We start from the raw sequence: 27,424 nt of genomic DNA on the forward strand, positions 1-27,424 counted from the left end.
GGCTGAAGAAAACCTTAAGGGTGGTTTATGTTTTTCTCCTTCTGTGTGGCTTTACTTGCTGGTCTTCTCCTTTGTATCTCCTGTTTTATACAGATGGCGGTTAAGTGAGACTCTTTGCTAAAGTGACAGACATGTTAATGGTAGCACAGCAGTAACACAAGAATATTCATAAGCGTAGAAGACGAGCACGCTTTGCTGATGATAACAGACCAGGTGAGGCTGAAACAGCAAAAAACCCTGACTGTGTTCACTTAAACATGGCCTCATTTAGTGTTTATACAGTATATCTTTTCTTCAAACATTACTTGGTCTGGTTTTAAACAGCAGCACAAGAATGATCTTATCTGTAAGTTGTTTTTGGAAAAGATTTGTGATAAAATTGGATGTTGGATGTCTGCCCTAAAACACCAGTCAGGTGCCTAAATGAAGAAATAAGACATGGTTGTTGTTTTTTTCTGTAATCATTTACATCATCTGCTCTGTGCCAACATGTCTTTTTTAAAGCTAATTTGATGTTTCTGCTTTCCAAATGAGTCAAATCAATATCTTTCAAAATTTTAAAAAATACATTTAGACTGCTATATGGCTTTTTGTGCATACGGAGCCACCAGACGTGGTGATACTTAATCAGATAAGTGATTGAGAATAAACAGAAACTCAAACAGACCTCTAGCTCGAGTGACTGAGCCGAAGTGACAACAGGCTCTTTGTCAGACTGCAATGAAAAGACACATTCAGATCTGACACGGGGCAGCATCTTAAATAAATAAATGTATTTCTCAAAAATGTGTAAAAAGCATTTCAACCATTTAGATTTGAATTGTAGAGCTAGGCTTCACAAACTGTCTTTCAAAATTTCTGTGTTCAGGATTTTGTGGGCAGGTCTGAAAATCACTGCTGCGTGGCATAAACCTGCCCCTGCTGCTGTAGCAGTATAAATACATTCAGCACACTACTACTACTATAGTCTACAGTTAGCCGACGAGCTAGCCGCTGGGCTAGCAGCTGAGCTAGCAGCAGAAAGCTATCAGATGTAGCATCCATGTTTCGGGTAGAGGTGGTGACTTTGATTGACAGGTGACACTTGGTAGGGGGCGTGCACGCCCACAGCGTTTGGGAGCAGAGACAGAGGCAGATTTTTACACAACTTTGAAGCCTAATTGTGTATTTGGTGATTTTTTAATCATTCAAATTTGGTGAAGTGGTTAACAACACACTTGTCTGTGGTACTTTAAAACAGATACTTAATGAAAGAAATACACCAAATCTTAAATACAATGTTTCTTTATTATACGTAGTCCTCAACAGAGGCATTAAAAACCACTTGGTGACATCAAACTATACTGGTGAATGAATACTCTCATGTCCTGGAAAACACTGTGCTGTCCAATCAGCAAGGGCACACATCCAGATAACTGAGCTATACCCATTCGACCTCTGACTCCTTAGCAAATATGTTGGTTTTTTCACTTTTTGATTCAATTCTTACATAGAAATGCTGAAGTTGGTTAATAGGCATTGTAACTGAATAAGAAATATATCTATGCTGATATACAGAGTGATGTTGAAGATGACCCTCAGGTCAGGAATGGAGAACTAAAGCAGGAGGATTATTTGATGATATATTCATACCTCGGCTTCCGTGTCTTTAAATCTCGAACATTAACATATGCAGACATGAACCAAACAACGTCCGTCAGTCCATAAAATAAAATAAAATAAAAATATTGTGCAAATGCTTCATAAACACTAATAACATTGGTCACACCTATCAGTCGATACTCGGCTCATACAAACTTCAGCACATCTTTGAAGTACAGTACTTGTAATATTCCATACGTGACACATTCGACTCTCAACATGAACACAGTAAGGCCAAAACTATTTAAGACAATATGAATAACTGAAAGGAGGCCCAAGTTTTAACTGTTGCTCCATCAATAAAAAGTCTGTACTATAGATTATACACCTGTTTTTTATGAGGGTGAAATCTAAATCATAGCATGCAAAAAAAATAAAATAAGCAAAAATCAGGGACAATGTCAACAAATGCTTCAGTTTAAAAAAACTAAAATATGTAATAGGTTTGGCTCAGTCAACAACCGTGATAGCTCCGCGTTTTAAAGGGTATGAAACCATCACTGCTGTACTTTTATTAACACACCAGTGTCAAAATATAAAATGGCTTCTTCTGTAGTGTGCGTGTGTGTATGTGTGCTTTGGAAAATAAGGCCTCAGTACGCTTTAAACAAAGCGCTTGAAACCCCCCCCCACACACATCCCTTTCAGACATCTGAATTTAGTGTACTAGGTGTGTGTGTGTGTGTGTATCATCCCCACTATGACATCAGGCTTTTCACTCTTTCCTCAAGCATTAAGAACAGCCATGAAACCATTTTTTGCCTTTAAACATGGTCGTTCAACACATTTTTTAAAAGCAAGATTGTTTCAAGCATACTTAAACCTTTAAGGCCCAGTCACACCAGAAAGTGGCACAACAAAATAAGGTAGTGAGTCTTTGTGAAATATGCTTTTTTGGAAGCTTGGTGACAAAGGAAATACTTGAGCTAGTTGCTACACTACTGTAGCTGAAGAGTTAGCCAGCTGCTGACATGTCAGTCAGACCCAGTCGCTCACTGAGTTTCTGGTTTGTTTTTAGTCTCCTCTGACATTTTGTAGTACGGACTGAATATTTCCCTCAAAGAGTTACTGAGATAAGACATAAGCCAATGGTAAAGTATATTCCATACAGTTGAAACATATTTATCTATTTCATAACTTTCTGTCAACCATTCTTGCTCTGGAATATAAACCGTGGAGCAGTTTATACTCTGACAGAAGTGGTTAAATAAACACGGATGATGCAACACAGCTAATGAGTTACGATAACTCCTCCACATTGACACTCTGTTCTCACTAAAGGTCACAAAAGGACACAGTCAAGATGGCTAGCTATTGGCCAACGCTGCATATGTGCACATCAGAGTTCATCAAAGTTCAACTTGATGCAAAAAAGTTGCACAGATTTACTTCACCACCCACGAGCTAATTTTGAGTACAGCAATTCCATTTAAATGAATTTATTTTACTGTTGTTTTAGATGCTGGTGTGATCGGGCCTTCAGGGCTTTTCAAAAGCCTCCCATTGGAAGTAGTGGGAGAATTTAGTGTTTGTAGTTTTCAGATTTGGCTTTTCATTTCCCTTTACAGGCGGTTCAGATTGTATGTTAGTAGACGAGTGTTTGGAGGCTTCTGTGCAGGTTTTATACTTTTAGTGTGTTTTTCAGTTTCAGTGCTTCAACCTGGTGAGTCTGATCCCGGTGCCCCGCTGAGCCAGCCATGTAGAGCGCAGATCTCCTTAGCTCTTCCCTTCACAACCAAGTGCACATTAAAAATGTCCATCGACTGAAACAGAATGTAGAATTTTTTTTTTTTACAACAAATAAAAACATGAAATGAAATGGGGGGGAATGCCGTACTAGAAGTCCTTTCAGTTGGATTTGTTTTCCTCGTCCTGTTTCTCAGCTGAGGGCGTTTCCTGAGGTGAGCGCCGGGGCGAGTCTCCGCTCTGATTGGTGGCTTCTGTGGTTTGTGGCTCCGGTTTGGTTGAGGGCCCTTGTGTCTGTGGTGCTGCCGTTTGTGTACAGTTGATCGGTGCAAGTGCTATGGCAGGCTGCAAGGGACAAAAAAAAACAAAAAAACTATATGAGACTTAATTATATCAGACTGAAAACAAACATTAAAGTTAACAAGAGCTGAAGAGAAAACAAACAGAACCAAAATATACAGTCATCCCTCTGTCCACAAGTAGATTTGAGGCTAAAAAGGACTAAATGGCGTCTTTGCTTGTGTTTTCAACAATTTTAACAATTTAACCCAATTAAAAGTAGCTTCATGTTGTTGTCAGAGGTATTCCTGTATGCAGAAAGAGAAAAGTACTAGATATGCATAAAGGAAGGGAAAGCATCCAAAGACAATCCCACAACTGTCTTTGAGTTTCATCCAAATACACAGAAAACACATGCTAACCAATAACATGAGCTAATCTACACCACCAATGACGGCTCTCACTATAGTTACCCACTCCACTACATGATCACTAGTCTATCACTGATGTGTGCAGGGAAAAACAAACAAAAAAAGAACCGTAAGTAGGATCAGGATGTTTAAATGGTAGAGTGTGAGGTAGCAAGCCCTGATAGAGTACCTGCAGTGACATTCACAGACAGCTGAGCCCGTAGCAGCAGACTAGAGCACACCCACAGTAAAATAAAGGGCAAGGAGCAGCGATGGGAGGGAGGACAGTAAAACAGAAAAAGGCAGTTGCAACGGATGGAATAATTTAAAGGGGTTACTCAACTTGAAATTCTACTTTACTCTGCATGATATTTAACATTAGATTTTTTTTTTCTTTTTGTTGCATTTTTTTTTAAAGTCTTTTTTTGTTCTTCCGCAGTAGGCAGTCATATCAAACTGGTATTCACCACAAATCCACTTCCAGTCCAGAACTGGGGCAACTCCCTGCGCCACAGCGCTACAGCGAGGCTGGTGAGCAGAGTGCAAGGCACCAGGTAGAGCAGTGCCGGCTGACCCATTTGCATCATGGCCAGAGCCACGAACGTGATGAGCAGGCCGATGCCGTAAGCTAAACACGAGACAGGATAAAGAGACAGTCAAAGTCCAGTCATGTCTGAGATCATGCAGCCTGTCATTCTTGTTCATGCATTTATAACCCTCCCCAGACCCCATGCACACATACGTACCGATTGTACATGCCACAAAGTAGATCCTGGAGGTTTGTGTTAAAATGTCAAATCTGTGGCAGTACGCCACTAGCAGACCTGAGGAGGAAAACAAAGAAAAGATCAAATCAACAAGGACAGACTCTGTATTCAGCTGTGTGTCATCACACTCAGGCACTGTAGCAGATCATAGTTTTCACTGCACTTAATATCACTGATAATAAGATTGGATATTTTCTAATACACATGATAAGCTAAATGAAATTAAATGTTTCACAAAGTAAAATGAATTGTGAGAAAAGACATGCAATAATTTGTGGAAACTAAATCTTGTAATGTGCTCTCTTAAAGCAGCAAATATGCAGTGTCGGGCAGTTCTCTGCTGACACGGCGACCACTTAGATTTTTTTCTGCAACTGTGGTCAATGATGGTTAAATAATTTCTGGTTGTGACCGCATTATGAGCTCTGAGGAGTTTGAGTTACTTGTGGTGTCATGACACAGTTAATTACCTGGTACTAAGACATCGCCGAAGCCCAGGAGGGAGAACGGCCGATCACACAGAGCCAGGGGAGAGGAGTTTAACCTTGGCACTTTGAGCACCATGGGAAGCTGAAGCGGACACAAACAGCAGTGTTACTTATCAGCTGCTTTTCCTCCGAACTGACAGGAGCGTTGTTTCGGTGATAAGACTAAACTCCACTCAACACACAGGGAGTTGTAGAATATGGAAACAAACTGACCTTTTCATGTGTGGAGGAGTCAGAGGGACCAGCCGCTACCTCCACCATTATACTTTCCCCACTCTGTGAAGAAAAGGCCATGAGTAACATAAACTGAGACTGCTAATCTGAGTCAAACAGAAGTCTGTGGGAGGATTTTTAGTAATCACTCAAAGTACTCTGTAAGCAAATATGACAGTAAGTAATAATTACACGAGTATTTCTGCACATTATAAGTCAGAGGTCACTGTAAGAGCAGGAAGGAAACACTACGTGATGCTTTATACTTACTAAGTATTTGCTGCAGAAAATAAAACATCCACACAGAAATCTGATGAAACCCTGATGACCATAACTCCCAACATCAAAGAGATGTAGGGAGTATTTCTAAATCACTTCTATGTCTGCTGGAAGCAGACCAACAGGAAAGGGCAACCATTTGTGATAGATGTAATCAGATGAATATAATCTGTGGATCACTGAGCATGAAGTTGAAAATCAAAGCTCTCCACTATGCTCCATCATTTCATTAGTTACCTTAAGGATTAGCTTGTAAATAATGGTGTCCAACAACAAAGAATGTCCCACTGGCACATTAGTGGTCAGTCTAGGCAGTTTTGGGTGAATGATAATTAAGGGTCAAAATTTCCAGATATATGGAAATAAGAAAGCACCCAAGGATAAAGTCCCAGCTTAGTGGGATGAAGGAAAAGGTATAAAAGCATGTAAAAATTTATTTTGGACTTTAACTTTAGTGCCTGCTCCATGGACCAGCCTCAGTTTGCTTATATATGGTTTTATACAAAGTAAATCTATATTAGCATTGAACTCTGTCAGTGTCACTCTTTTTGACTCTTTGAACTTCTAATATTTGATAAATTAAACGTAGTAGAAGATGTGTGGAAGTTTCAGCTGGCCTAACTAAGGGATCCAAAACTATCACGCCAAGCCCTTTGAACGTACCTTTGTAAAGAAGGGTGTAATAAATACAAAGAAAACATCATAGACAAAAAGGACCACCAGCAGTAAAGTGCAAGCCTGAAAAGAGAAAAAACACAATTAAAACCTATAAAAAAAAATATTCTCCACTTTATTATAGTTCAAATCTATGAGAGTCACAACCCACCTTAAATGTGGGCAGTCTGACTGTTTTGAGCATGTAGAGACAGAAGGCGATCCCCAGGGCGTCCTGTAACACCCACGCCCACCTGGAGAACACGTAACAAGAGTGTTAGTCAGCCCACACACAGACACAGACACACACACAGACACACACACACAGACACACACAGACTCAGCACCACCATCATCACATACTGAACCTCTGACATGTTATCACACACCAAGGGAACAATGTCACCATTATGTCGCTTCATCTGTTATTAATCATTTTAAATGCAGAAAATTTCTAGTTTCACATTTTTAATATTTTCAGGACTTTTGCACATGAAACCTCAATGATAATAAATATATTCCAGGACATTAGACAGAAAAGTTTGCCGTTGATACAGGATTAACTCTCACTATAAAATGATTCCTGTACTCTCAACATATTGTTATTATCAGATCAACATTTTGTTCCTTTCTATTATATAATCATGTATTGTGACAACACAGTTACTCAGACAAAAAGGATGGCGGGATCGCTTCTGTGTGACAACAAGAATCTATTAACTCACACACTACTACTAACTGACTACTTTTTCATGCACACTAATTTTACCCTATTATTCCAATATAGCAATATTTCAAATTTGATACGGGTCATATAAACCACATTATCCAGTTAAGGTGTGTGGGATATAGCTGATATTATTTGTATGCAGTATACAGTGCGACACACGGCTTCTTGCCTCTCTACGATCAACTCTGTGCATTGCAAACAAATCAACTAGCCAATGGTTTGCAGGGCTGGCACAGAGATGCATGACGGGCTGGTTGTGTAACGCACCCCTGCGCAGGCAAAATGACATATGCTGGAGCGGGAAGGAAGACAGAGGAAAGTGGAGAGCTGTTCAGGGCGGGCTGGAAAAACAGAGCATGCCTTCTCTACAACTGTGACAAAGGGGATTGGTTACTATCCTGACATGGAGCCATGGAACCATGGACCAATGGTGACGACACGGTGTGATGCACCAAAAACATTCAGAAGTGAAGTAAACATCGTAGGACAACCTTGGTATTGGATGTGTGCCTGTAACTATAAATCTATACGATCAGTCATATTGATATCAGCAGCTCACTCATTTTTTGCCAGTTTACTTTACTGCCTGCTGAGATCTTGTGATTCTGGTTCCCACTGGGGCAGAGAGAAACCCTGAAATATTAGTCTTATATTACTTTTCATTAGTAGGAATAATGATCTTTTTCGGAATAAGAGCAAAAACTGGATTAGTTAGTGCAATTTAGAAGTAGTCATTTACATGTAAACAACACTTCCTGAACAAAGATCTCCAGCTGAACTGTGTATGTGTACATGTATGTGGATCGGACACAAGTTTTATCTTCACACTCACTGGTCTTCGTTGCGAAACACCATCCAAGTGATGCTTACACCGATGCAGAGGGCCGACAGGAGCAACATGCGGATCTGCGGCCGCTTGTGCAAGTATGGCAGGTTATTCTCCGGGATCCTGTGGTCACAAGATGGACAATGAAGACATTTTCATTCAATAAAAAAGGCTACAACTGGTATATATATATACACAGTAGGGTCCGAAAGTGGTCTACATATACGGTATGTATATATAAAAAGAACAGCAGTTTATTAGGTGTAGGACTGAGTACATTTGTAGATTAAGCTTTCAAAACGTATGCAGCTACATGGAGAGTTGCATGGTGACAACTGACATCTTGGCAGCATGCATTATGATACCTCACTGATGTCAACGGTCTCGTACCTGCACTTGCAGAACGGGAGTCTCCTGACAAAAGGCCACAGACAGCTGTAGAGGCCGACAGAGGAGGCTAGGCAGAAGATGAATATGACCCAAATTGCTAAAATGTGAAGGAACAGCAGAAACAGGCAGGAAATTAGTGAATATTGTTACATGTAATCACATTATTATAACATTGTCTAGTATGGGGTGTTGGAGTGAATTTACAGCTGTTTCTCAGAGATGTTCAACAGTCTAAAAGCAGCTATCGGTGTCTTAATCTATTTATCAGTGAAATGTTATCAGAGCTCTTTTTCAGCTTTGTTTTGCTTCGCACATTCCCATCTGCAACATGCATCTAAAGCCTTGTAATACTAGACGCTGAGCAGGAAATGAGGATCAAGTTTCTACTGTAGCTTCGAGCAATATTGAGATTACAGAGGAGGAAGATGGAGGTATTTTAACTCACTTTGTTAACCAGGATTTGCTCAGCCTGTGTGGGCTTTTAATCAACAGTCCTCTGATCCTAAATCCTGATTCCCAACAGCTTGAGCGCACATGACACATACTGTGGGCAGTGTTACATGACATACCACCTCCAAAAGACTCCAAAGTCTTGTCAACAATCATTTTACAGAGGTGTTGTACATATGAAATTAAGGTCAATTCTGCAGCTGTGTTTCTTCTCTCTTTCTCTTTATTTAGAAACCAATATCAGAGAATGTGTTGGGAGAAAAGTTGGTGATGTTTCCAAAACAGCCACTATGTTAATCTCATTTTGAAAATTCTTTAAAATCAAAGAAAAATTTCAGCCTTAAGAGCAGTCCAGTCATCCAATCCAGTTTTGTGCCAATGTTTCAGTCAATGAATACTTTGTCAGTTGTTTTCTGAAATTACATCTTATCTGAGCAAAAGCTTGTTGAGTCAAACCAGACTGCAACGAGAGACAGAAGAAGTTTAACCCTGGCTTTTGAGGGTAACCATCTCCATAGCAGCAATAAACAGTGAGCAAACAGGATTGAAAGTACTATTAATCTCTTGGTCACACCAGATCTGACCGAAGAGCCTTTTCCCCAAAACTTATCATAATTGTGTTTGTTCAGAGCAGTGACGTGAACTCGTGTATCTGTCGTACCCAGACGGTCGTAGAAAAAGTAGAGTAGCACCAGCATGCTGCAGCACATGACCACGAACACACAGATCATGATGGGTGTGACATCTACGGTCTCCTCATCCTGCTTCTCTGCACCGTCGTCCCTCTTGTGCTTCATGTAGCGCCTGCAGGAGGAGAAAGGACAGTCAGAAGGTCCCGCTAACATGACGAGTCTTATTTGCATCACTTGGGATCACGTTCATAACTCGACAGACTATGGATCAGCACCTCTGCACACTCATCCATTGCCTGATAACAGACAAGTTTTCTGACTCTGATCTGCTTGTGTCAAGCTTATTAAACTAAATATTCTTGAGAAATGCAGTCAGTTTTTTCCCTGCGGTCCTGTGCGTCAGAGACCCCGTCTGATGTTGTCCTTAGTCACCTTGGCAACTCTATCAGAAGAGGGGCTTGGATTGGCTTAAGCCAGTGAGTCACTTATACAGCCTCAAATAAACAACACTGCCCTTTAGTGCAGTTGCGGCGCTACAATGAACACTGCTTAGTTTGAAAAAGAGAAGCATACATGCTCATCCAAGAGAAAAACTGAGCAATCATACACTGGACTTCTCTGCCAAGAACACTGGGACAAATCTTCCCCCAGAGATGACTCCTCTGATAAATTAACTTTGATTTAAATTTAGCAGTCGAGACTAAAGGCATGGTAGATGGAAACTTTATTCTGTAATTATGTGATGTAGTGGAAAGTACAAAGTCTGTAAGCTACAACCTGCATCATCAATGACGAGCACTTACCATGACTTTATCTTAAGTTATTTCTCTATATAAAGTTACACTCAAAGAGATATGAGCATTCAAAACTATGTAGTCCTTTCCCACATTGGATACCCGTTTCCAACTCCATCTCTCCGTTATCCACTTACTTCTTACTGTCTCTGCTGCCGGCCCAGTAACCTCCAATGGCGACTGTTCCCACTGCCATCAAGAAGATGATCACCATGTTGTAGTCCAACACTGGCTCATTGGGTGCATACATGGCAACCAGTCTTCCTTTACCAAAGGTCTGGAAAAGTTTCAAACAGTATCAGCTGAGGTCTGGGTAAACTAGAAAACTATTTGTAAAACCAAATCAAACATATATCACTGTTAACGTTTAGCACTTTTTTGTTTGTCTGCTTTACTAGCTGCTGTGAAAAGGAGGATTAAACTGATAGACCCTACAAGTTTGTCTGGTGGATTTCACCTTGCTAATGTCCAGCATGTCAGAGTAGCTGAGCAGAGCTACGGGGATGTCGATCTCCTCATACTGAGTCTTGTTTCCTGCTGGTGGCGTCTGTAATTAAAAAACAAAACATAAACATAAACATGTGCTCTGTTTGGTGAGGTGTCAAAATGAATCTAATCTTGATACACTATAAAGTTTACCAGGCTTACCAGTCTGTCCTTGCTGACAATGAGCAGGCCTTTGGCACCATTAATCTGGGCCAGTCGGACCTTTTCATAGAAAGTGCAGTTGCCCCTCATTACCATGGGGATACGATTTGGGAAGCCTCCCTCTGGGACATCAGAGGGTGAGCATAAGACCGATGTTGTGAGGTCGTAAATCTGCAGACGTGACTGCAAGACACACACAAAGTTTTGTTGCCATGTTAACCAGAGGAGGAGGAAATGATGATACATACAATGTGTAAATACGAAATAAATATACAAATGACAGCTGTTACTTGGTGCTTTATTCTTAATAGACTGGATAGTATTATTTTTTCAAGCCAGAGGAAATGGTCTAGACCATCTCTGTCATAAAGATCCTCTCACCACTAAAAGACTGGAGTCATAGGTGATGCTGTTTGGCTCTTGATAACAGACGTATGACATGATGTCTTCCCTATGCTGAAATGTGCCTCTAATGTGGTGAAATATGTCTCTAATGATTAATTACATCCAAAAAAAATTTTTTATCTGCTAACAATTAGGAAAATGTAAACCCTGCATGTTTTTCCTCATGAGCAGATTACTGCGACTCATAATATTCTGATCGGTCATAAAGGTCTTTAATGTTTGCAGTCGGCCCAGAAAGCAAGAAGGAACTAACAGGAGATCAAATTTCAGCCTCCTGTACAAGACTTCCTGACAAGGATTTTATTGATCATTAACATATCACTACCTGCTGAGTAGTTTAGCCACGTTGTTCTTTGCACTTTGAATCTTTTTTTTTTAAGTGTTTTTATCAAAATGCTGAGAAAAAGTGGATAATCTTTCTGTTGCGAGTTGATATTCCAGTGCTGTCCAAAATCAAGTGCGGTAAAACCATCACTGTGAAAATGTAGTTTGTTTTTATCCGAAGCGACTTAAACGTGAGGGAAGATAAGCATTAATATCTTGTTAGTTCTGGTCACATGGTCTGAAGATTATTAAGATCATCGTTAAATTGGTGACTGGACTGAAACCTAAACCTTTATCTGAGACTCTTAGACTTGAATCTGGACTTGATTTTTAGAGACAAGCAGCATTGCATTGGTTACCCCTCTTGTGACTTACAGCCTTGTTGAGGTCCTGAGGTAGACGTGCCCACTGCGAGTTGAAGAAGATGCAGTAATCCTTTCCTTTGCTTTTGTCCTTGTCACTGAAGTGGGCCATGCCATACTCTCCCACCACCTGCGAACATCCATGAAATGTTTATAGATGACAGACTCAGTGATTTCATGTAACACACAGTCAGGAGAGCCGAGAGAGTCAGACGTTTAATGTTAGATTGAAGATGGTAAAATGAAATATACAATATATTAACTAAGAATGTGCAAATGTTCCTAGCGTTAACTGTATATGAACTGTGCAATTAATAAAAATAATACTACAATGCCTCATGTTAGATCAAAACCTGGTTTTAAAAGCCTGTTTTGTGTTATCTATTTTTAAAGTGAAGACATTTCTAATGGTTAGTGTCATGCGCCATGTTGGGGAGGAACTAGTTGCAAAACTGTGTAATGAGGAGGATTTTTATCATACATCAATCAATACATATATTTTTTTAATTTTCTAAATAAATCATGATGTGGGCTTAAATAGTGTCACAGTGCCAATTATAAACCCATACCAGACTTTTGACTTTTTTTTTCTTTATTTTATATTCCAAAATCTACACAAACTAATGAATACATCTTCAAATGAGAGATAAATCTCACTTTATAAGAAATAATCTCCCTTATACATCATGTCAGTATCCATGAAAAACACCTGAACTTAGATTTTGGTGTAGATTAGGTGGTAGATTTAGGTACACTTAACAATTGAAACATTCATTAGAAAAGTAATCAAATGTAATAAGTTACATTACTTTGATGAAGTAATTGAAATAGTTACATTACTTATTTCATTTTAAATAGTGTAACTATTAATCTGTTACCTATTACATTTTCCATACGGACATAGAAGAGGATACGTTCAGGTCTAGCTCTTCTTTAACACAGCTGGATTTAATATATTTGGCAGTAAAATCATATGTGAAATATTTTCCTCTCAAGTCTTTCAGGCTCTCTAGCAAACGTTTAACGATTTTAACTTGGTCTCTGCCATTGTCTTCTCCCGTGAACCGTGTGCTGGTTTAAAAGCCGCTTGGTTAGTGTTAGTCTCCGCGGAGAGGTGAGTGATGTGTGTGTTTCCAGGGCCCACGGTGATCTCCGCAAGCTAACGCTGGTAGCATCCGAGCTAAAACAAATCCCGGAACACGGCTGAGGAAAAACACCGCATCTGTTTTTGTCAACCACGTGTCCGTATGCGACATAAACGCAAAGAGGAACCGTTTTCGAGGAAATACACACGGTCTCTCTCACCTTGTGGATGAGAAAAGCGGCCCAGAGCAGTGTTTCAAAGACCCTCATGATGCCTAGCTTGTTGTTGTTTCCTCCATCAACCAACCGCTCGTCTCGAGCCCCTCACACAAGCCCCCACCAGCTGTTCAGGAGAGATACGCCCACTTTATCTCAGTCAGGCCTTATCATTGGCTACTATCGTCATATCTGAGTGAGCACACCTCTGATTGGTTTCAATTAATGTCAGTCACAAATAGTCCCGCTCTCCACTCTAAAATATGTTTTTCCTCTTGTACTTTCAGCTGGATGTTTGACAACTGTGCACAATGTTATACACTCACTGCTCTCTTTATTAGGAACACCTTTAAAATACTTTCATGAAGTTTATTAGATTAGATTAGATGAACTTTATTGTCCCGAAGGAAATTTGTCTTGGGCTAAAAGTGCCAATATGATAATCTAAGAGCAGGGGGTAATAAGTACTAGTTAAAATGGTTCAAAAATCAAGGTAAAAAGATAAAAGATACGAGATAAAAAGGTTTTTTTAAATAGAAAAGATGAGAATAGGAAAATAAAAGAACTGTGCTACACAGGGGATGCTATGACTGGGGCAGTTTGTTTAGGAGTGTTATGGATGAGGGGACAAATGAGAGTTTGAAACGATTACTTTTATATCTGCTGGCTCTAAAACATTGAATTAACTTTTTGTGGAAAAACTGGCTCAGGCAAATTATTATTCAAGTAGAGTAAAACATGTCTGGAGGTGATTTTTAACATTAGATAAATTCAGTTAGAATACTATTACAGAAACAAGACTATCTATCAATCTACTTTCACTAAACATAGCCTATGATTAGTCTTAAGTGAGAAAATTAGGCATACATGGCCCAGCTTTTAAAAATGGAGGCGAGTTCATGATGTGAAATATGACACAAGTTACCAAACAGGTTAATACATTTCAGGTTCAGTACCACCAGCAATTATTTAAATCTTGTAGCACCATCTACTGGTAAAATTATATTACCTGCGTCAGACTTGCTCAGCATCCCCATCTGAAAAACTTAACTGAATTTGCCAGAAAATATTACATTTGACTCGGGATATATGACAATTAATAAGTATGATGAGTTTTTCACTAACGGGCACAAATGGGTCTAATGCTGCCATGCTGGTCCGTGTATCTTTTGGTCATTAAATTTTCTTTTCAGGAACGAGTATTGAAAAACAAAAAAAATGGGTGGTTATTAGATTTTTGATTTAAAAGACAAAAGATTAAATTGAAATATGAGCTGTTTTTCTTTTTCATGGTCAAAAAGGGATGAGCAGAAATGTTAAAATGGTTTGATTTTCTTTTCATATTTAGAATAATAAAAAATAAAATCACTGGCTTCACCAATATTCCACATCAGTGTTTACAGGTGGAGGGGTGTTCTACTATATGTCTCCTTTTATGAACTTGATAACACTGCTGAAATTGGTAACAGAACAAAGAAAGCTAATGTTTAACTTTAAGTGTTGTAGACTAAACCAATAAATAACTAAACTGAACAACACTCCACTGTCTTGATTCATGCAGTAAATGTACTGTAATCTGATGTAAGTATAAAACAAATGTAATGTGTAACACGAGCACATGGGATAGTGTATGCTAGAAATACTACAGATAAAGATGTTTTACTGGCTGAACAAACACATTACATGCGTAAGTAGAAATACATCAAAGTGTAAATGAGGCAAAAAAATCTAAAATCACACAGTGGAAAGAAATAATGAGAAAAGGGGGCACTGCATACTACACATCGAGTGGACATTAACAGTAGAAATGTACTGGATTCAGCTGACTGCATTTACTGTATGTCTAGATTTAGAGAGAGGAAGGGGTCCCAAAAACTAAACTTTAAGGAATCATGTGGGGTTTGTCACCAAAGCTGCACTTGTTCTCTCATCTGATGACCCAAAATTTGGAAATCAGTCACAATTAAATCAGAACTCTGGAGTGTTGACTGTAACCAGAAGTAGAGAAAACATTAAATCTGTTTTACAGCCCATTCATTGATTGCCTTTCAATTTCTATATTGATTAAGAATCATTTTATTTGCCTTTTTGTCTGACATGCTCACAGTGTAAGAACCAGTACAGTCCCTCGTGTCCTTTCAAGTACTCAGTCCATGGTGGTGAAACCTCTTTAAGATTTTATGCTCCAAGCTGTTGAAACAGTCAGAAAGCAGCTGATTATAATGTCTTATTTCCATGGTTTATTTTATTTAATAATTTATTTGATTGTATTTATGTTTAATCCTTCTTATCTAGGCTATTTTAATTGCCATTTGCTTTTATCATTTCAATCTAAGTCTGATTTCTTTGTAGGTTTATTTTATTGCTAAAAAAAAACTGATTTCCATCATCAAATATCTTGTCTGTTGTTTTATATTAGTAGTTATCATTATTATTAGTAGTAGTAGTAGTTAGTAGTAGTAGCAGTAGTAGTAATTGTAGTAGTATTTAGTATTTGGTATTTAGTAAAAGACTTTTAGTAACAGATATTTCGAGTAATCCCAATATATGTTTATTTCATATAGTCTTCAGTTGGGCAGCCCCTGCTTTACAGATACTGTATACAGTCATTTACAGGATGGTAGGTTATGTACTGTACATCATGTCCAGTCCCTGCAACCAGGAGCTGAGTCACCAGTTCTTCTCACCAACCTAACCCTCTGTTTTCACTGTAATTACAGCGTGCTGTACTACAGTCAGCTGTTGCTATAATAACTGCTAATCAACGCAGCTTTTTGCTTTTTAAAGCACCAACTTTATAAACAGTTCAATACGCAGTATGGTAATGGTGGTATGTCATTTTTGAGACATGTTTTCGTGTCTTCATAGTCCCTGGTGGTCTAGTGGTTAGGATTCGGCGCTCTCACCGCCGCGGCCCGGGTTCGATTCCCGGTCAGGGAACTAGTCTTTTCATCGCCGTTCACACTGAGTCCTGCTTTCTAGTTAGGTCGAAGCAAGCAGGTAGAGTCTATCCAGATCTGAAATGTGAAACTTATACGGAAGTGGTTTAAACTCTGTAGTATCCAACAGGGAGCTCCTCCCCGGCTCGTTTCACACTCTCATCCATATATGGTCGCTTCACTTCTTCACTTCTGGCTCCATAAAGATTTCGACGGTCTAAATGCCAAAACTGGAGGTTTCAAAGCAAGGTTCACAAACTGTGGCGGCGTCTAACTCATTCATTTTAGACAGTCTATGTTTCGAGCATATCATTCAAATGCTGTAAATTGTAGCTAAATCTGACGTCTTACTTACACCCAAGGACACTATAAACGTTTTAATAGTTTTTTTGTTGTTGTTTTTCACATTCGTGGATATTGTAGCCTATTAAATCTGCTGTAAATGCAATTAATTATTAAAATACCATGAAGGAAAATGACTAAATTAATATATTAAAAGTTGGACTCAGTTGTTTGACAGTAGTTGTTTGAGAATGAAAAAAGTGGGCTTGTTACATGATAATAAATGTGTCTTTATAATAACTCTTCCTCTAGGATTATCCAGTTTTCCATCAGGGTTTAGGCTGGATAGTTCAGTGAGTTTATCCCTGGGATTATAAATTTACATATTGTAGCCTATTTTCCTCGGATTTTAGTTTACATCTAAGTTTAAAAAGGGTAAAAAGTAAACACTCAAGTGATACTCTTCTCTTTATGAACTAATTGTCATGTGGCACTCAGTGTTAAGCTCTGTTGTAGTAAATGTGATCTGTGTGCATTACCTCACTCTTTAATCTTTTCACCTGTTGCGTGCTCCAGCTTGTTATTTACTGACGTGCTGCAGCGGGTATGACGTCATCCCATATGTGCCTTAGTCTGCCGTGTGTTTACCTGCATCAAGTCACACAACTGAACACCGGAAGTAGAGCGATTTTTGACTTCATAATAACAGTGTAGGTTTTTTTGGCTCTGTGCTCGTATGTATTCAATCATTTAATCAAACAATCAAACTTAATTTATGGAGCAACTTTCATACAATTCTCAAATGCAATTGTGCAAAAGTGCTCTACAAGTGACTGACCAGTGTGTGGTGAAGTCAGGTAATTTGGGACATTTTTGGGTAGATTACCAAGAAAACCACTTACAATTCTGCAGCCTTTCTTAACTGGATCTCTGCCATATTTCTATAAAGAAAACATTTTGCCAATATGCAACTATTTCAGAGATTTTACCCCTACCTCACAGGATCAATCTAATGAAGAGTAATGCTTTTATGAATGCTTTAATGTTATATATAATAGCCTATCAGTCAGAGGGATCAAACCAATACTTCTCAGGGATGTACCCTTTGTCAATCACGCCCTATGGAACAAACTACCTTTAGATATCAGGGAAGCCAGCTCGCTAAATATTTTTAAGAAAAGGCTAAAAACTTATCTCTTTACTTTAGCTTTAAACAAGCTTTTCTATCGGTCACTTACTACGCTTCTTTAAATAGTCATATTTTTACTTGATTTTATATATTGCTTTTATTCTATTTTTTAGTTACTTTGACTATGTACTATTTTGTCTATCTTAAAATTATTGCTATTTTTATATTCAATCTTATATTCCATTAATGTTTTCATTTCACTCCTCTTTGGGGGGGTTTGTGTGTATTTGTTCTTTTTTTTTTTAACATTGCTCTATGCTCTATGTTCCTTTTATGTGAAGCATGGTGTATGTAATTTATTTTAGCTGTCAAACACTTTGAGCTGCATTTATTGTATGAAATGTGCTATACGAATAAAGTTATTATTATTATCATTATTACTTCTACTTCAATACTTTCAGTACATTTTGCTGAGTAATTTTATAACTTTTCATGCAGGACTTTTACCTATAATGAAGTATTATAACATTGCCGTACTGCTACTTTTACTCCAGTCAAGGATCTGTGTACTTCTATCATTATACCAGTATACTGTACGCCAAATGTTTCCTAGAATGGTGACGGAATGATCCGCCCTACTCTGCTTCTGGTTGGCTGGTATTTGTTGCCTCCGTTGGTTTTATTGGTTAGAGTCGGGTAAGAATAGTACTGTAAGCCAATCGGAGGCAGGAGAGGGCGGGTCATGACTTTGCCATCCTAGGTAAAAAATTTCGCCTACTATACACAATGCCGGAAGCTGTTGGTTTACGGCGGCTAGCTTCACAGCAGACAGACACAGCTACTCTGGAGAGGAATGCGGCACTCATAGCCACTGCAATGTAAGTATGACAACTATAGTAATATGATTGTTAGTTTAGTAACATGTACACTTTTCTGACATTACTTCAGTGCTGTTGATTATACGTGTTTATTACTGTAATACGCTGTCAGCAACAGCCAGAACTGGTGTTTATACAGGTCGTTAACTAGCTAAGCTAAGCTAGCTGTCTTCAGTCGCTTGAAAACCTTTTAATTTGTTGGTTTTCCTTCAGTCTTAGATAATCCATGTGGTGTACTTGTAGTGCGAGTTTCCTTTCATGTTTGAGGCTATATGTTTTTCCTTTTTAAGCTGTTTATACACGTCTCTGCTGCCTGCTTGTAAGTTCATAGTAAAGGGTTAAGTCGCTATTCAGCATCTTTTCAGCGCTCATCAGCTTGTTATCGCTTGGAATAAGACATTAGATGGTGTTAACCGGTTTTTTTTAATGTATCAGTCACAGTAAAAGGTGTTAAAAAAAGAAGGGGGGAAGTCGGTGGTGTAGCTGAAGCCCAGTCCCTTTAATTGAGTCAGAGATAGCTAGTGAAGGGAAGGAGATGATGTCAGTAGGACTGGTATGCAGCTCTGACATCAGCCACAAACTCACACGAAACTGTCCACTCGGGCCAAATAAGGAGGGAAAAGTCCAGGTACATAATGCTTAATTACAATATGTGGGTGGTAAATGACAATATACAGTATGATGGCGTCAGTGGTGGAGTTTATATACATTTCCTCTAGTACAGCGGTGGGAGAAGTACTCAGATCATTTACTGAAGTAAAAGTACCAGTACAGCAATGTAAAAAAAATACTCCAGTACTATACAAGTACATTTCCTGCATGTAAAATACTACTGAAGTACTTATGTAAGTATTAGCAGCAAAATGTACTCCAAGTATTGCAGTAAAAGTCATGTTGTCATCCCCCTGACTGATATCCTATCATTATATATGACATCATTAGATTATTAATAGTTTTAGTGAGTAAGCATCATGTTACTGTTGTTGTGCTGGAGGTGGAGTTAGTTTATATAGCTTGGTTAGTCCAGTGGTTCCCAACCTAGGGGTCGGGCCCTTCTAAGGTTCACCAGATAAATGTGAGGAGTCGTGAGATGATTAATGTGAGAGGGAAAGAAAAAACAAAACAAAGTTCTGATACACAAATCCACTAAAGCTGTCAAATAAATGTGGTGGAGTAGAAGTATAAAGTAGCATTGTATAGAAACAGTCGAGTAAAGTACAAGTACCTCAAAATTATAGGTTATTTTAGCACAGGACTTAAGGTCTGATCTGAGGTACTTCTTCTACAACTACTGTTCAGTACAACATTACGACTGTATTTCTACTTTTATGTTGGGAAATGATCTAATTTCTTCTTCTGCTACTGAATGATTGATACTCTGAGTTGTGTCACAGACCGGACCTTCTTAACCAACATATGTTTGTGTTGTTCACTGTGTTGTCTGTGTCGTAGCCATTACCAGTTCCCACTAAGTTTAAACCTTTTTTCTTTTTCACTCCAGTAAAACTCAAGGTATCACTCCCATCATCATTCAGTCAGCACGCCATGGCTGGCTTCAGGCAAGAGGATGTTGAGTTGTATTATGAGATGGGAGAGGAGCTGGGCAGGTATGTGCTGCGTGTTTACTGTATTTTCTTCTTCTTTTTCCATCACTTGCCCTGCAACTCAGCTCTAAATTCAAGTTTGAATTAAGGCTGAAACGATTAGTTGATTAGTCAATTGACGTTTGAGGACGTCTTTGGCTCTAGTGAATTGTGATGTTTTTAAACCATTTTTTTTCTCACCTTATAGACCAAACAGCTTATCAATCAGTCAAGAAAATAATGGTCATATTAGTCAATAATGGAAAGTAATCATTAGTTGTAGCCCTATTGTGAATGCACCGAATGTATGAACATTTTATTTTGAGGTTGAGAGATGCACTTACTCACATATGTAGTATTGTGTGAATACAAATGCCTTCATTTAAAAACTTAAAAAAACTGAACATGAAGAAAGTCTTTTTTTTTAGCTTTATAGACGAGCACAAATATGTCAAATTTGTGTTTGGTTATCAGTGATTGTAGTTTTGCACAAATTACTGCTACTGATTTTAGAGTCTGACTGATAAATACTGATATATTGCTGATGTAGCTGTACTGGCATTTATGAGTCAACCGATGAATGACAGGAAACTAAAGAAACAAAAAGTCAAAGATATGTTTTTAAACAGTGCCACCATTCTGTAGTTTTCCCACCAGAGAGTAGTCTAGAGGTTTATTTTTTACCTATAAATTATCCTGCCCACTACTTATTTTGGTCACAGTTGTTTTTTTAATATTGCGGCAAAACTACAGAACAGTAAAGACGTTGCAGATGTGACAAAAGTGGAAAGTTATACAATATGCAAGGACAGACAAAGGACAAGAATAACATACAAAGTTTACTAAACTCTTTTGAAAAATAGCAAAAACATGTTGGTTGCAGTTGTTTAAAGAATCAGCTGGAGGGAACATTATCAGAAATGTTTATTTATGCTGTGGGTTGTATAAAGAAAATGAACATTGGTTGATATGTCATCCTGTTATACAGCTGATGTTTGAGCCCTGAACACCCTGTAATGTGTCTCAGATGCATTTTGATGCAGGTTTGAACTTCAATCCCTCCAAAACTTTACATCTGAACTAGGTCAAAAAAAAGTAAGCGTGTCAGCAACTTATTAAATATCTCTTTCCATTTTCTGACACTGAGCTCGATATATTGCGAATGAGTCATCAAATATTAGCAGATTTAACACAACTCTCTACCGTGAGTATTTTGTCTGCAGTAATGCAGCAAAATCGTGACATCACAGCCTCTCAATGTGCCTTTCCACCTCCGCTGTGGTTTGCTGAGGACACTCGGTGTGTTTGCTGAGAAAGAAAAGTATGCAAACATTAAATGGATCAACATTAAATTCTCTTCAGTCACGCTGTGAAATACCGTCTCCTCCCCTGCACACTGCTGTTCTTGTTCTTGTCTGTAATGTTGTTTATTTGTTTCTTTCTAAACCAAGGTCTGTCAATTGCCGTTTGGGCATTTTGTGGCAAAACTGTAGATTACACATATTTCCATCATCTTTGTTTACAGTAATACGTCTACTTTTTTTCCCTTTTTAAATCAGCTTTTAGTACTTCAAGTATTTTCCTGATTCTCATGTATCAAACCTTTTCACACCACTCACTTATGGAAAAGTCTTGAAACAAGTTGATTTCTACAGGTAACAGGTTGCAATACTAGCTTTTTTAGTATTTAATGATAAAGAAAATGACTTGATAATATGTATATTTTATAGTGGCAATTAAAGGGGTAAAGATAAATATACATTTTAAAATTTTACTACCTTTATCAATTTTTTCCTGATTTAGTTTTTGTAAATTACAGTTTACTTTCATGTCTTAACGCCTCTTAAAATTCAAATGCATGACATCACTGAGATTCACTCACATGTAGAAGTTTATTCTCTTTAAGAGCAAAAAAAGGTTGGGAAGGACTGACTTATTCTATAAAATGGTAAAATTATTGATCGCCATCCATCACAAGACATCATGTGCTAAAGTGTCAAGTTTTAATATATTAATAAAGTTAATATGCGCTGAACAGCAGCCAAGAAATCAGTCACTGTAAAACCGTGAAGCTGGAAAAATAACCACAAAATAAGTGTGAGTGACTGTAATGATGCAATGGTCAAATGATTGGTCTTGATACTTGATTAATTCAGAAATGGGAACGATTTCCTTTTTATTGATCCATGAAGCCATCAGTTAATCATTTAATTTTGACCAGCTTTTTTAATGTAAAGTCAAAATGTTTTAGTTATTTTTCTTACATCCCTCTCTGTCTCTCATCTCTGCAGCGGACAGTTTGCTATCGTCCGTAAGTGTAAGGAGAAGAGCACGAGCATCGAGTACGCGGCCAAGTTCATCAAGAAGCGGCGGCTGTCGTCCAGTCGTCGGGGAGTGAGCCGCGAGGAAATCGAGCGCGAGGTCAACATCCTGCGGGAGATCCAGCACAGCAACATCATCACTCTGCACGACATCTTCGAAAACAAGACCGACGTGATCCTGATCCTGGAGCTGGTGTCCGGAGGAGAGCTGTTTGACTTTCTGGCCGAGAAGGAATCTCTGACTGAGGAGGAAGCCACCCAGTTTCTCAAACAGATCCTGGACGGCGTTCAGTATCTACACTCAAAACGCATCGCTCACTTTGACCTCAAGGTCAGTGTCCTGCTCTCAGAAAGTTAAGCCGTAGCTGACATGTTGGCGAGAAGTTCAGTGTAGGTGTTAAAATCATGCAGAGCTGTACGTACTGTGCCCTGAGAGTGGAGGTTTGTACAGTACATGACTGCAGCTAATGATTATTTTCACCATTGATTTATTTCCTTAATGAATGAATTAATTAATGATTTGCTAAATGAAACATCAGAAAAACATTGATTGAATGCTTTTGAATGCCAGTGTGAAAATTTATAGAGCAACAGTCCAGAATCTTGAAATGTTAAATTGCAAGACAAAGAAAAGCAGCCAATTATTATGATTCATTGATCATCCAGCAGAAAATTAATCAGTCACTGTTTTGATAATGTACAAACAACACGACTCTAAGAAGTCAGTCTCATTCCTCTGGAACTGTCTGATGGTTATAAGCAAGTTTGGTGTAGATAAGTAAGGGAGTGGGACCAGGTCATCCTCAAGTTACCTAGTTTGTCCCTCGCATCAGTTTTGGGTCATCTTTGAAATTTCACATCACGTTGCAGTTGAGAACATCAAAGTAAAGATATTTCAATAACCAAAATCACAAACAATGAATAGGTCTGTTTCACTATTCCTAACGTTTCCATATGTGGCCATACTCCCTTCACCAGCAGTGTAAGTACGGATTCATAAAGCCTACACATAAGTTCCCACAGTTGAGTTTTGGTACCCAGTACTGTGGTGAAAGACTGATAATATTTCATCCAGACATTATTAGAAATGTTGACAGCTCTAAGAGATTGTGTGAATGTCAAAGTCTGTGATGGAGAGATAACAGGTGTCCTGGCTGCACTCTCTCTGTTTCTTGGCTCGCTCTGTGTATCAAAACACAACCTTTCATCCCTCTCTCACTGATGTGTTTCTGTCCTGTCTTTTCCTTCAGCCTGAGAATATAATGCTGCTGGACAAGAACGTCCCCAACCCCAGGATCAAGCTGATCGATTTTGGGATTGCTCATCAGATTAAAGCAGGAAACGAGTTCAAGAACATCTTTGGGACGCCAGAGTTTGTTGGTGAGATCCTGCCGCTCCTCCTTTAAAGTCCATTTCGCATCATAAACAGTTCTGCTTTTTTCTGCTTAGTGTGTGCTCACGGTAAACTTTGTAAGTGGATGATGGCGTGTTTTACATCTGCACATCTGGCTTGAGTTAAAGCGTTCATTCCTCTGTGCTTTACAGCGCCAGAAATAGTCAACTATGAGCCACTTGGACTGGAGGCGGACATGTGGTAAGATGTCAACTTGTTTGTTTTTTTCATCTGAAGCTGTTATGTGACTTGTGCGCCCTTTATAACTCATGTTTGGCTTCTTGTCTTCTCTGCAGGAGTATCGGCGTAATCACATACATTCTGTGAGTAAAGTTTGTTGATATCAAAGAAACATAAATCAATGCACTCCTCTTTCACATGTTGTCTAAAGCAAATCTTTTTTTGTCGGTCAGGTTGAGCGGTGCTTCTCCGTTTCTGGGCGAGACCAAACAGGAGACCCTGACAAACATCTCAGCTGTCAACTATGACTTTGATGAAGAGTATTTCAGCAACACCAGCGAGCTAGCAAAAGACTTCATACGACGTCTGTTGGTCAAAGATCCAAAGTAAGAATTCCTTCAGATTTTATGCCAAAAATAAACAAATAAAAGTATTCGTTCTGTCATTTTCTGACTGTTGATTTTTTTTTTTTGTCTTTGCAGGAAGCGAATGACAATTGATGACAGTCTTGAACACCCCTGGATTAAGGTGTGTTTTTACTTGACATTTGCATCTCGTGATGTAAAATGTAATCATTGTTTTTACTTAGATTTTCAGAATCACTATTACTATTTCTCAATTTTTTTGTCATTTTTTACTCACGATCCCTCCATCCCTCTATCTCTCTATGTAAAGAGGTATTTATGTGTATTTACCTGTCCTGAAATGGGCATTGAAGCTTATAAATTGAACCACTTGTTCATAGATGTTCTTAAAAATGTTTAATAAACAGAACTATGTGCAGGAAACAGAATATTCAGCTGCTTATTGCACCAGCTGAGCGCAAATATGAACTAACTGCCCTGTGTCACTAAAATGTGTAGTTTATTGATTTGCACCATCTTTACATATACGCTTTAACTTAAATAAGTCTGTATTTAGAATATTATCATTATCATTATTATTATTATGATTATTATCATCATCATTATTATTATTATTATTATTATAAATGGGAGAGAAAGACCATTACTGAATGAAGAAAATGAACCTCAAGTAGACAGTATTATTAAAAAAATAGAGAAGGTCATGTATGTGATTGTGTGTGATCATTTATCAAATGCTCCTTAATCATATGAATGTGGTCATAAGAGGTAAAAATGTCAAGAAACATCTCTGGAAAACTGTAAATTTTAAGTCTACATTGAAACTAGTTAAGTGAACTGAAGTAGAACTCATGTCAGTAGAAAATAGTAAAATGAATACACAAGCAACAATATTCATGCACCTTAAATTGACTCTCTTCTTTTTTCGATTATCAAATTACCATCCTCATTTCAGACCTTTCCACTTTTCCCTCTCCAGGTCATTAAGAGGCGGAACGTGCGCCAGGAGGAAAGAGACCACAAGCCTGAGCGCCGGCGCCTGAAGACCACTCGTCTGAAGGAGTACACCATCAAGTCCCACTCCAGCATGCCACCCAACAACACCTACGTCAACTTCGAACGCTTCTCTCAGGTGCTCGAGGAGATTGCGGCAGCCGAGGAGGGCCTAAAGGATCTGGAGCGCAATCAGCGCTCATGTCGTGAGGACGTGGCTGCGCTGCTCTCCATATACGAGGAGAAAGAGGGCTGGTACAAAGAGGAGAACCAAAGCATCTCCAGCGACCTGAGCCACATCCGCCAAGACCTGCAGCGCACCCAAACCCAGCGTAAGAAGAGCCAGGAGGAGACCCGGCTCACCATGCAGGCCGCCAACATCCTCAAGCGCAAGTTCGGGCGCCTGGAGAACCGCTATGAGGTGCTGGCTGAGCAGGTGGCGTCTGAGGTTCGCTGGGTGGAGGAGTTGGTCAAGTCCATATCTGCAGAGAAGGACGGCCTCAGCTCTGGCAGCATGCCCTGAGCTGGGCCCACGTCCAAAACAAAAACATTTTCATTGTCAAGTACCCTCCTGCCCGTCTACTCCGCATGTGTCCGACGCTGCGGAGTTCACGTGGGTCAGTTGTCATCATAAGCTACGCTGCTGCCCGCCGGGGAAAAATGTTCCAACTTTTATGTCATGCTAAAGAGAATCAGGAAGCAGAGAGGCAATATATTGAACCCATTCCCCCATGAAAAGGCTCATTCCTGTGTTTTATAAATTGATTTGTAATTTTTGACATTTTATGTACTGTAATTTGACATTTGTCATGCATACTAGTGAACTATATTGGCAGTTTTTGCAATTCTCTTTCTTTTGTTAGCCTGATTTTTTTTTTCACACCTACTACTCATTATCCTTTTGCTGTAAAAGCCATAGACGTCTTCTCACATGCTCATGCCTCAGGTTATCAGTCAGTTATGTGAGAAATCTTCACAATATCCTGTTCAAAGTGTCAGGTTTGCACAGAATTCAGGGGTATTTATGTGTTTGCTTATGTGCATTTCAGATTTGATTGCAGCTGACATTAAAAATCTCTGATATGTTGGGACAGAGACTGTAAAGGATGCAATAATCATAAACCTACAATGTATAGAAGAAAGATTAAGTATTGTATAAACTCATCATTGCAGTGCCTGTAAACTGATCCAACCTTATTGCCTCTGCGAACACTCACCTGTCATCGAGTTAATGACATTTTTATCACAGTGATGTCACTTGATGTCTTAAATGCAACAACTTTTGCACAGTAGCCTTGTTAACCAAATAGTGTGCATGGAAACTTTCTCTATATGCTGTTATAGAACTGTTGGTTTTTTCCGTTTTCACTCTCCATCTCCATCTTTGCACACTTGAAACATTCCACCGATTTAAGTTTTTACATCTTGGTATCACATTCCCCCCGTGTATAGCATAGAAAGTATATTCAGTAGTATTTTTCAGTAGAGAAATGTACTCGTTTGCACTTAAATGATTATAGCAGTGTTCCAAAATATATTTTCAGTCTCTTAGGTGTAACAACAACTGGCTCCACTTGTTTCAAAATAAAGTTACGACTATAACCACGCTGTACTTACGTATTTTGTTACTGTGCTAATGGGAACTAATGTAATTTAAAGTTTGCTCAATGCGATCACAGCAGAGATCTCTACTATGTTGGTAAAATGTCCCCTTTTAGCCTGTGATGGCATGTAAGTACATTCACAATACAGTACTTTACAATTTTGAGGTACTTGTATTTGAATGGAACCATTTTGCGCTCTGTTATACTTATGCTTAAAATTTCAGAGGCAAATTTTGTACCTCTGCTATTATTTGACAATTTAAGTTACTTACTAGTTAAGATTAAGATTTTACTTGAACAAACATGATCTGTTTTTAAAATGTGATGCATCATTACAGATTAAACTACCAACAGTACATAGAGCAGTTAAAATTAGCCCCAACCTCAACCAGTTACATAAAAATGTTTCTGTAATGTTCATGCGGTGATAATTAACATATTTAATAATATTCATCATGTTGAATACTGTTCTGCATAATA

General features: G+C 38.7%; 2 protein-coding genes and 1 non-coding gene across 4 annotated transcripts; 2 read left to right on the forward strand and 1 right to left on the reverse strand.

The window, feature by feature from the left end:
• Positions 1-1,268: 1,268 nt before the first annotated feature.
• On the reverse strand, positions 1,269-13,372 carry sppl2 (signal peptide peptidase-like 2). 2 transcript variants are annotated; one of them, XM_053330598.1, is made up of 15 exons: positions 13,284-13,372; positions 11,992-12,108; positions 10,888-11,070; positions 10,697-10,786; positions 10,377-10,516; positions 9,475-9,617; positions 8,364-8,460; positions 7,980-8,096; positions 6,590-6,671; positions 6,427-6,501; positions 5,485-5,547; positions 5,254-5,353; positions 4,763-4,840; positions 4,484-4,644; positions 1,269-3,672 (listed from the first exon to the last, which is right to left on the reverse strand). In XM_053330598.1, exons 1-15 carry the CDS (start codon positions 13,329-13,331, stop codon positions 3,490-3,492), a joined length of 1,677 nt encoding a protein of 558 aa, XP_053186573.1. In that variant the 5' UTR covers positions 13,332-13,372; the 3' UTR covers positions 1,269-3,489. The 2 variants fall into 2 exon arrangements, 1 of the variants encoding a protein (XP_053186573.1); XR_008322018.1 differs by having other exon boundaries at positions 3,537-3,672; positions 4,360-4,644.
• Positions 13,373-16,145: 2,773 nt separating this feature from the next.
• Positions 16,146-16,217, forward strand: trnae-cuc (transfer RNA glutamic acid (anticodon CUC)). Its single transcript has one exon. It is a non-coding gene; the product is annotated as a tRNA-Glu (tRNA).
• Positions 16,218-18,434: 2,217 nt separating this feature from the next.
• Positions 18,435-26,937, forward strand: dapk3 (death-associated protein kinase 3). The gene is made up of 9 exons (XM_053330599.1): positions 18,435-18,505; positions 20,007-20,112; positions 22,380-22,740; positions 23,660-23,789; positions 23,955-24,003; positions 24,099-24,125; positions 24,216-24,368; positions 24,465-24,510; positions 25,327-26,937. Exons 2-9 carry the CDS (start codon positions 20,051-20,053, stop codon positions 25,861-25,863), a joined length of 1,365 nt encoding a protein of 454 aa, XP_053186574.1. The 5' UTR covers positions 18,435-18,505; positions 20,007-20,050; the 3' UTR covers positions 25,864-26,937.
• Positions 26,938-27,424: the final 487 nt, after the last annotated feature.

The sequence above is a fragment of the Scomber japonicus genome, chromosome 12 (assembly GCF_027409825.1).
Source record: "Scomber japonicus isolate fScoJap1 chromosome 12, fScoJap1.pri, whole genome shotgun sequence".
In the NCBI taxonomy this organism is placed as follows: Eukaryota; Metazoa; Chordata; class Actinopteri; order Scombriformes; family Scombridae; genus Scomber; species Scomber japonicus.

Bases quoted from the DNA above. Each gene is read 5' to 3' on its own strand.
- sppl2 (XM_053330598.1), bottom strand. From the start codon at position 13,331: ATGAGGGTCTTTGAAACACTGCTCTGGGCCGCTTTTCTCATCCACAAG. The intron at 9,618-10,376 runs GTAAGTGGATAA...CTCCTCCTGCAG, and splicing joins GGCAGCAGAGACAGTAAGAA to GCGCTACATGAAGCACAAGA. The intron at 5,548-6,426 runs GTACGTTCAAAG...TTTTCTTCACAG, and splicing joins TTACACCCTTCTTTACAAAG to AGTGGGGAAAGTATAATGGT.
- dapk3 (XM_053330599.1), top strand. From the start codon at position 20,051: ATGGCTGGCTTCAGGCAAGAGGATGTTGAGTTGTATTATGAGATGGGA. The intron at 22,741-23,659 runs GTCAGTGTCCTG...CTTTTCCTTCAG, and splicing joins TCGCTCACTTTGACCTCAAG to CCTGAGAATATAATGCTGCT. The intron at 24,004-24,098 runs GTAAGATGTCAA...TCTTCTCTGCAG, and splicing joins GGACTGGAGGCGGACATGTG to GAGTATCGGCGTAATCACAT.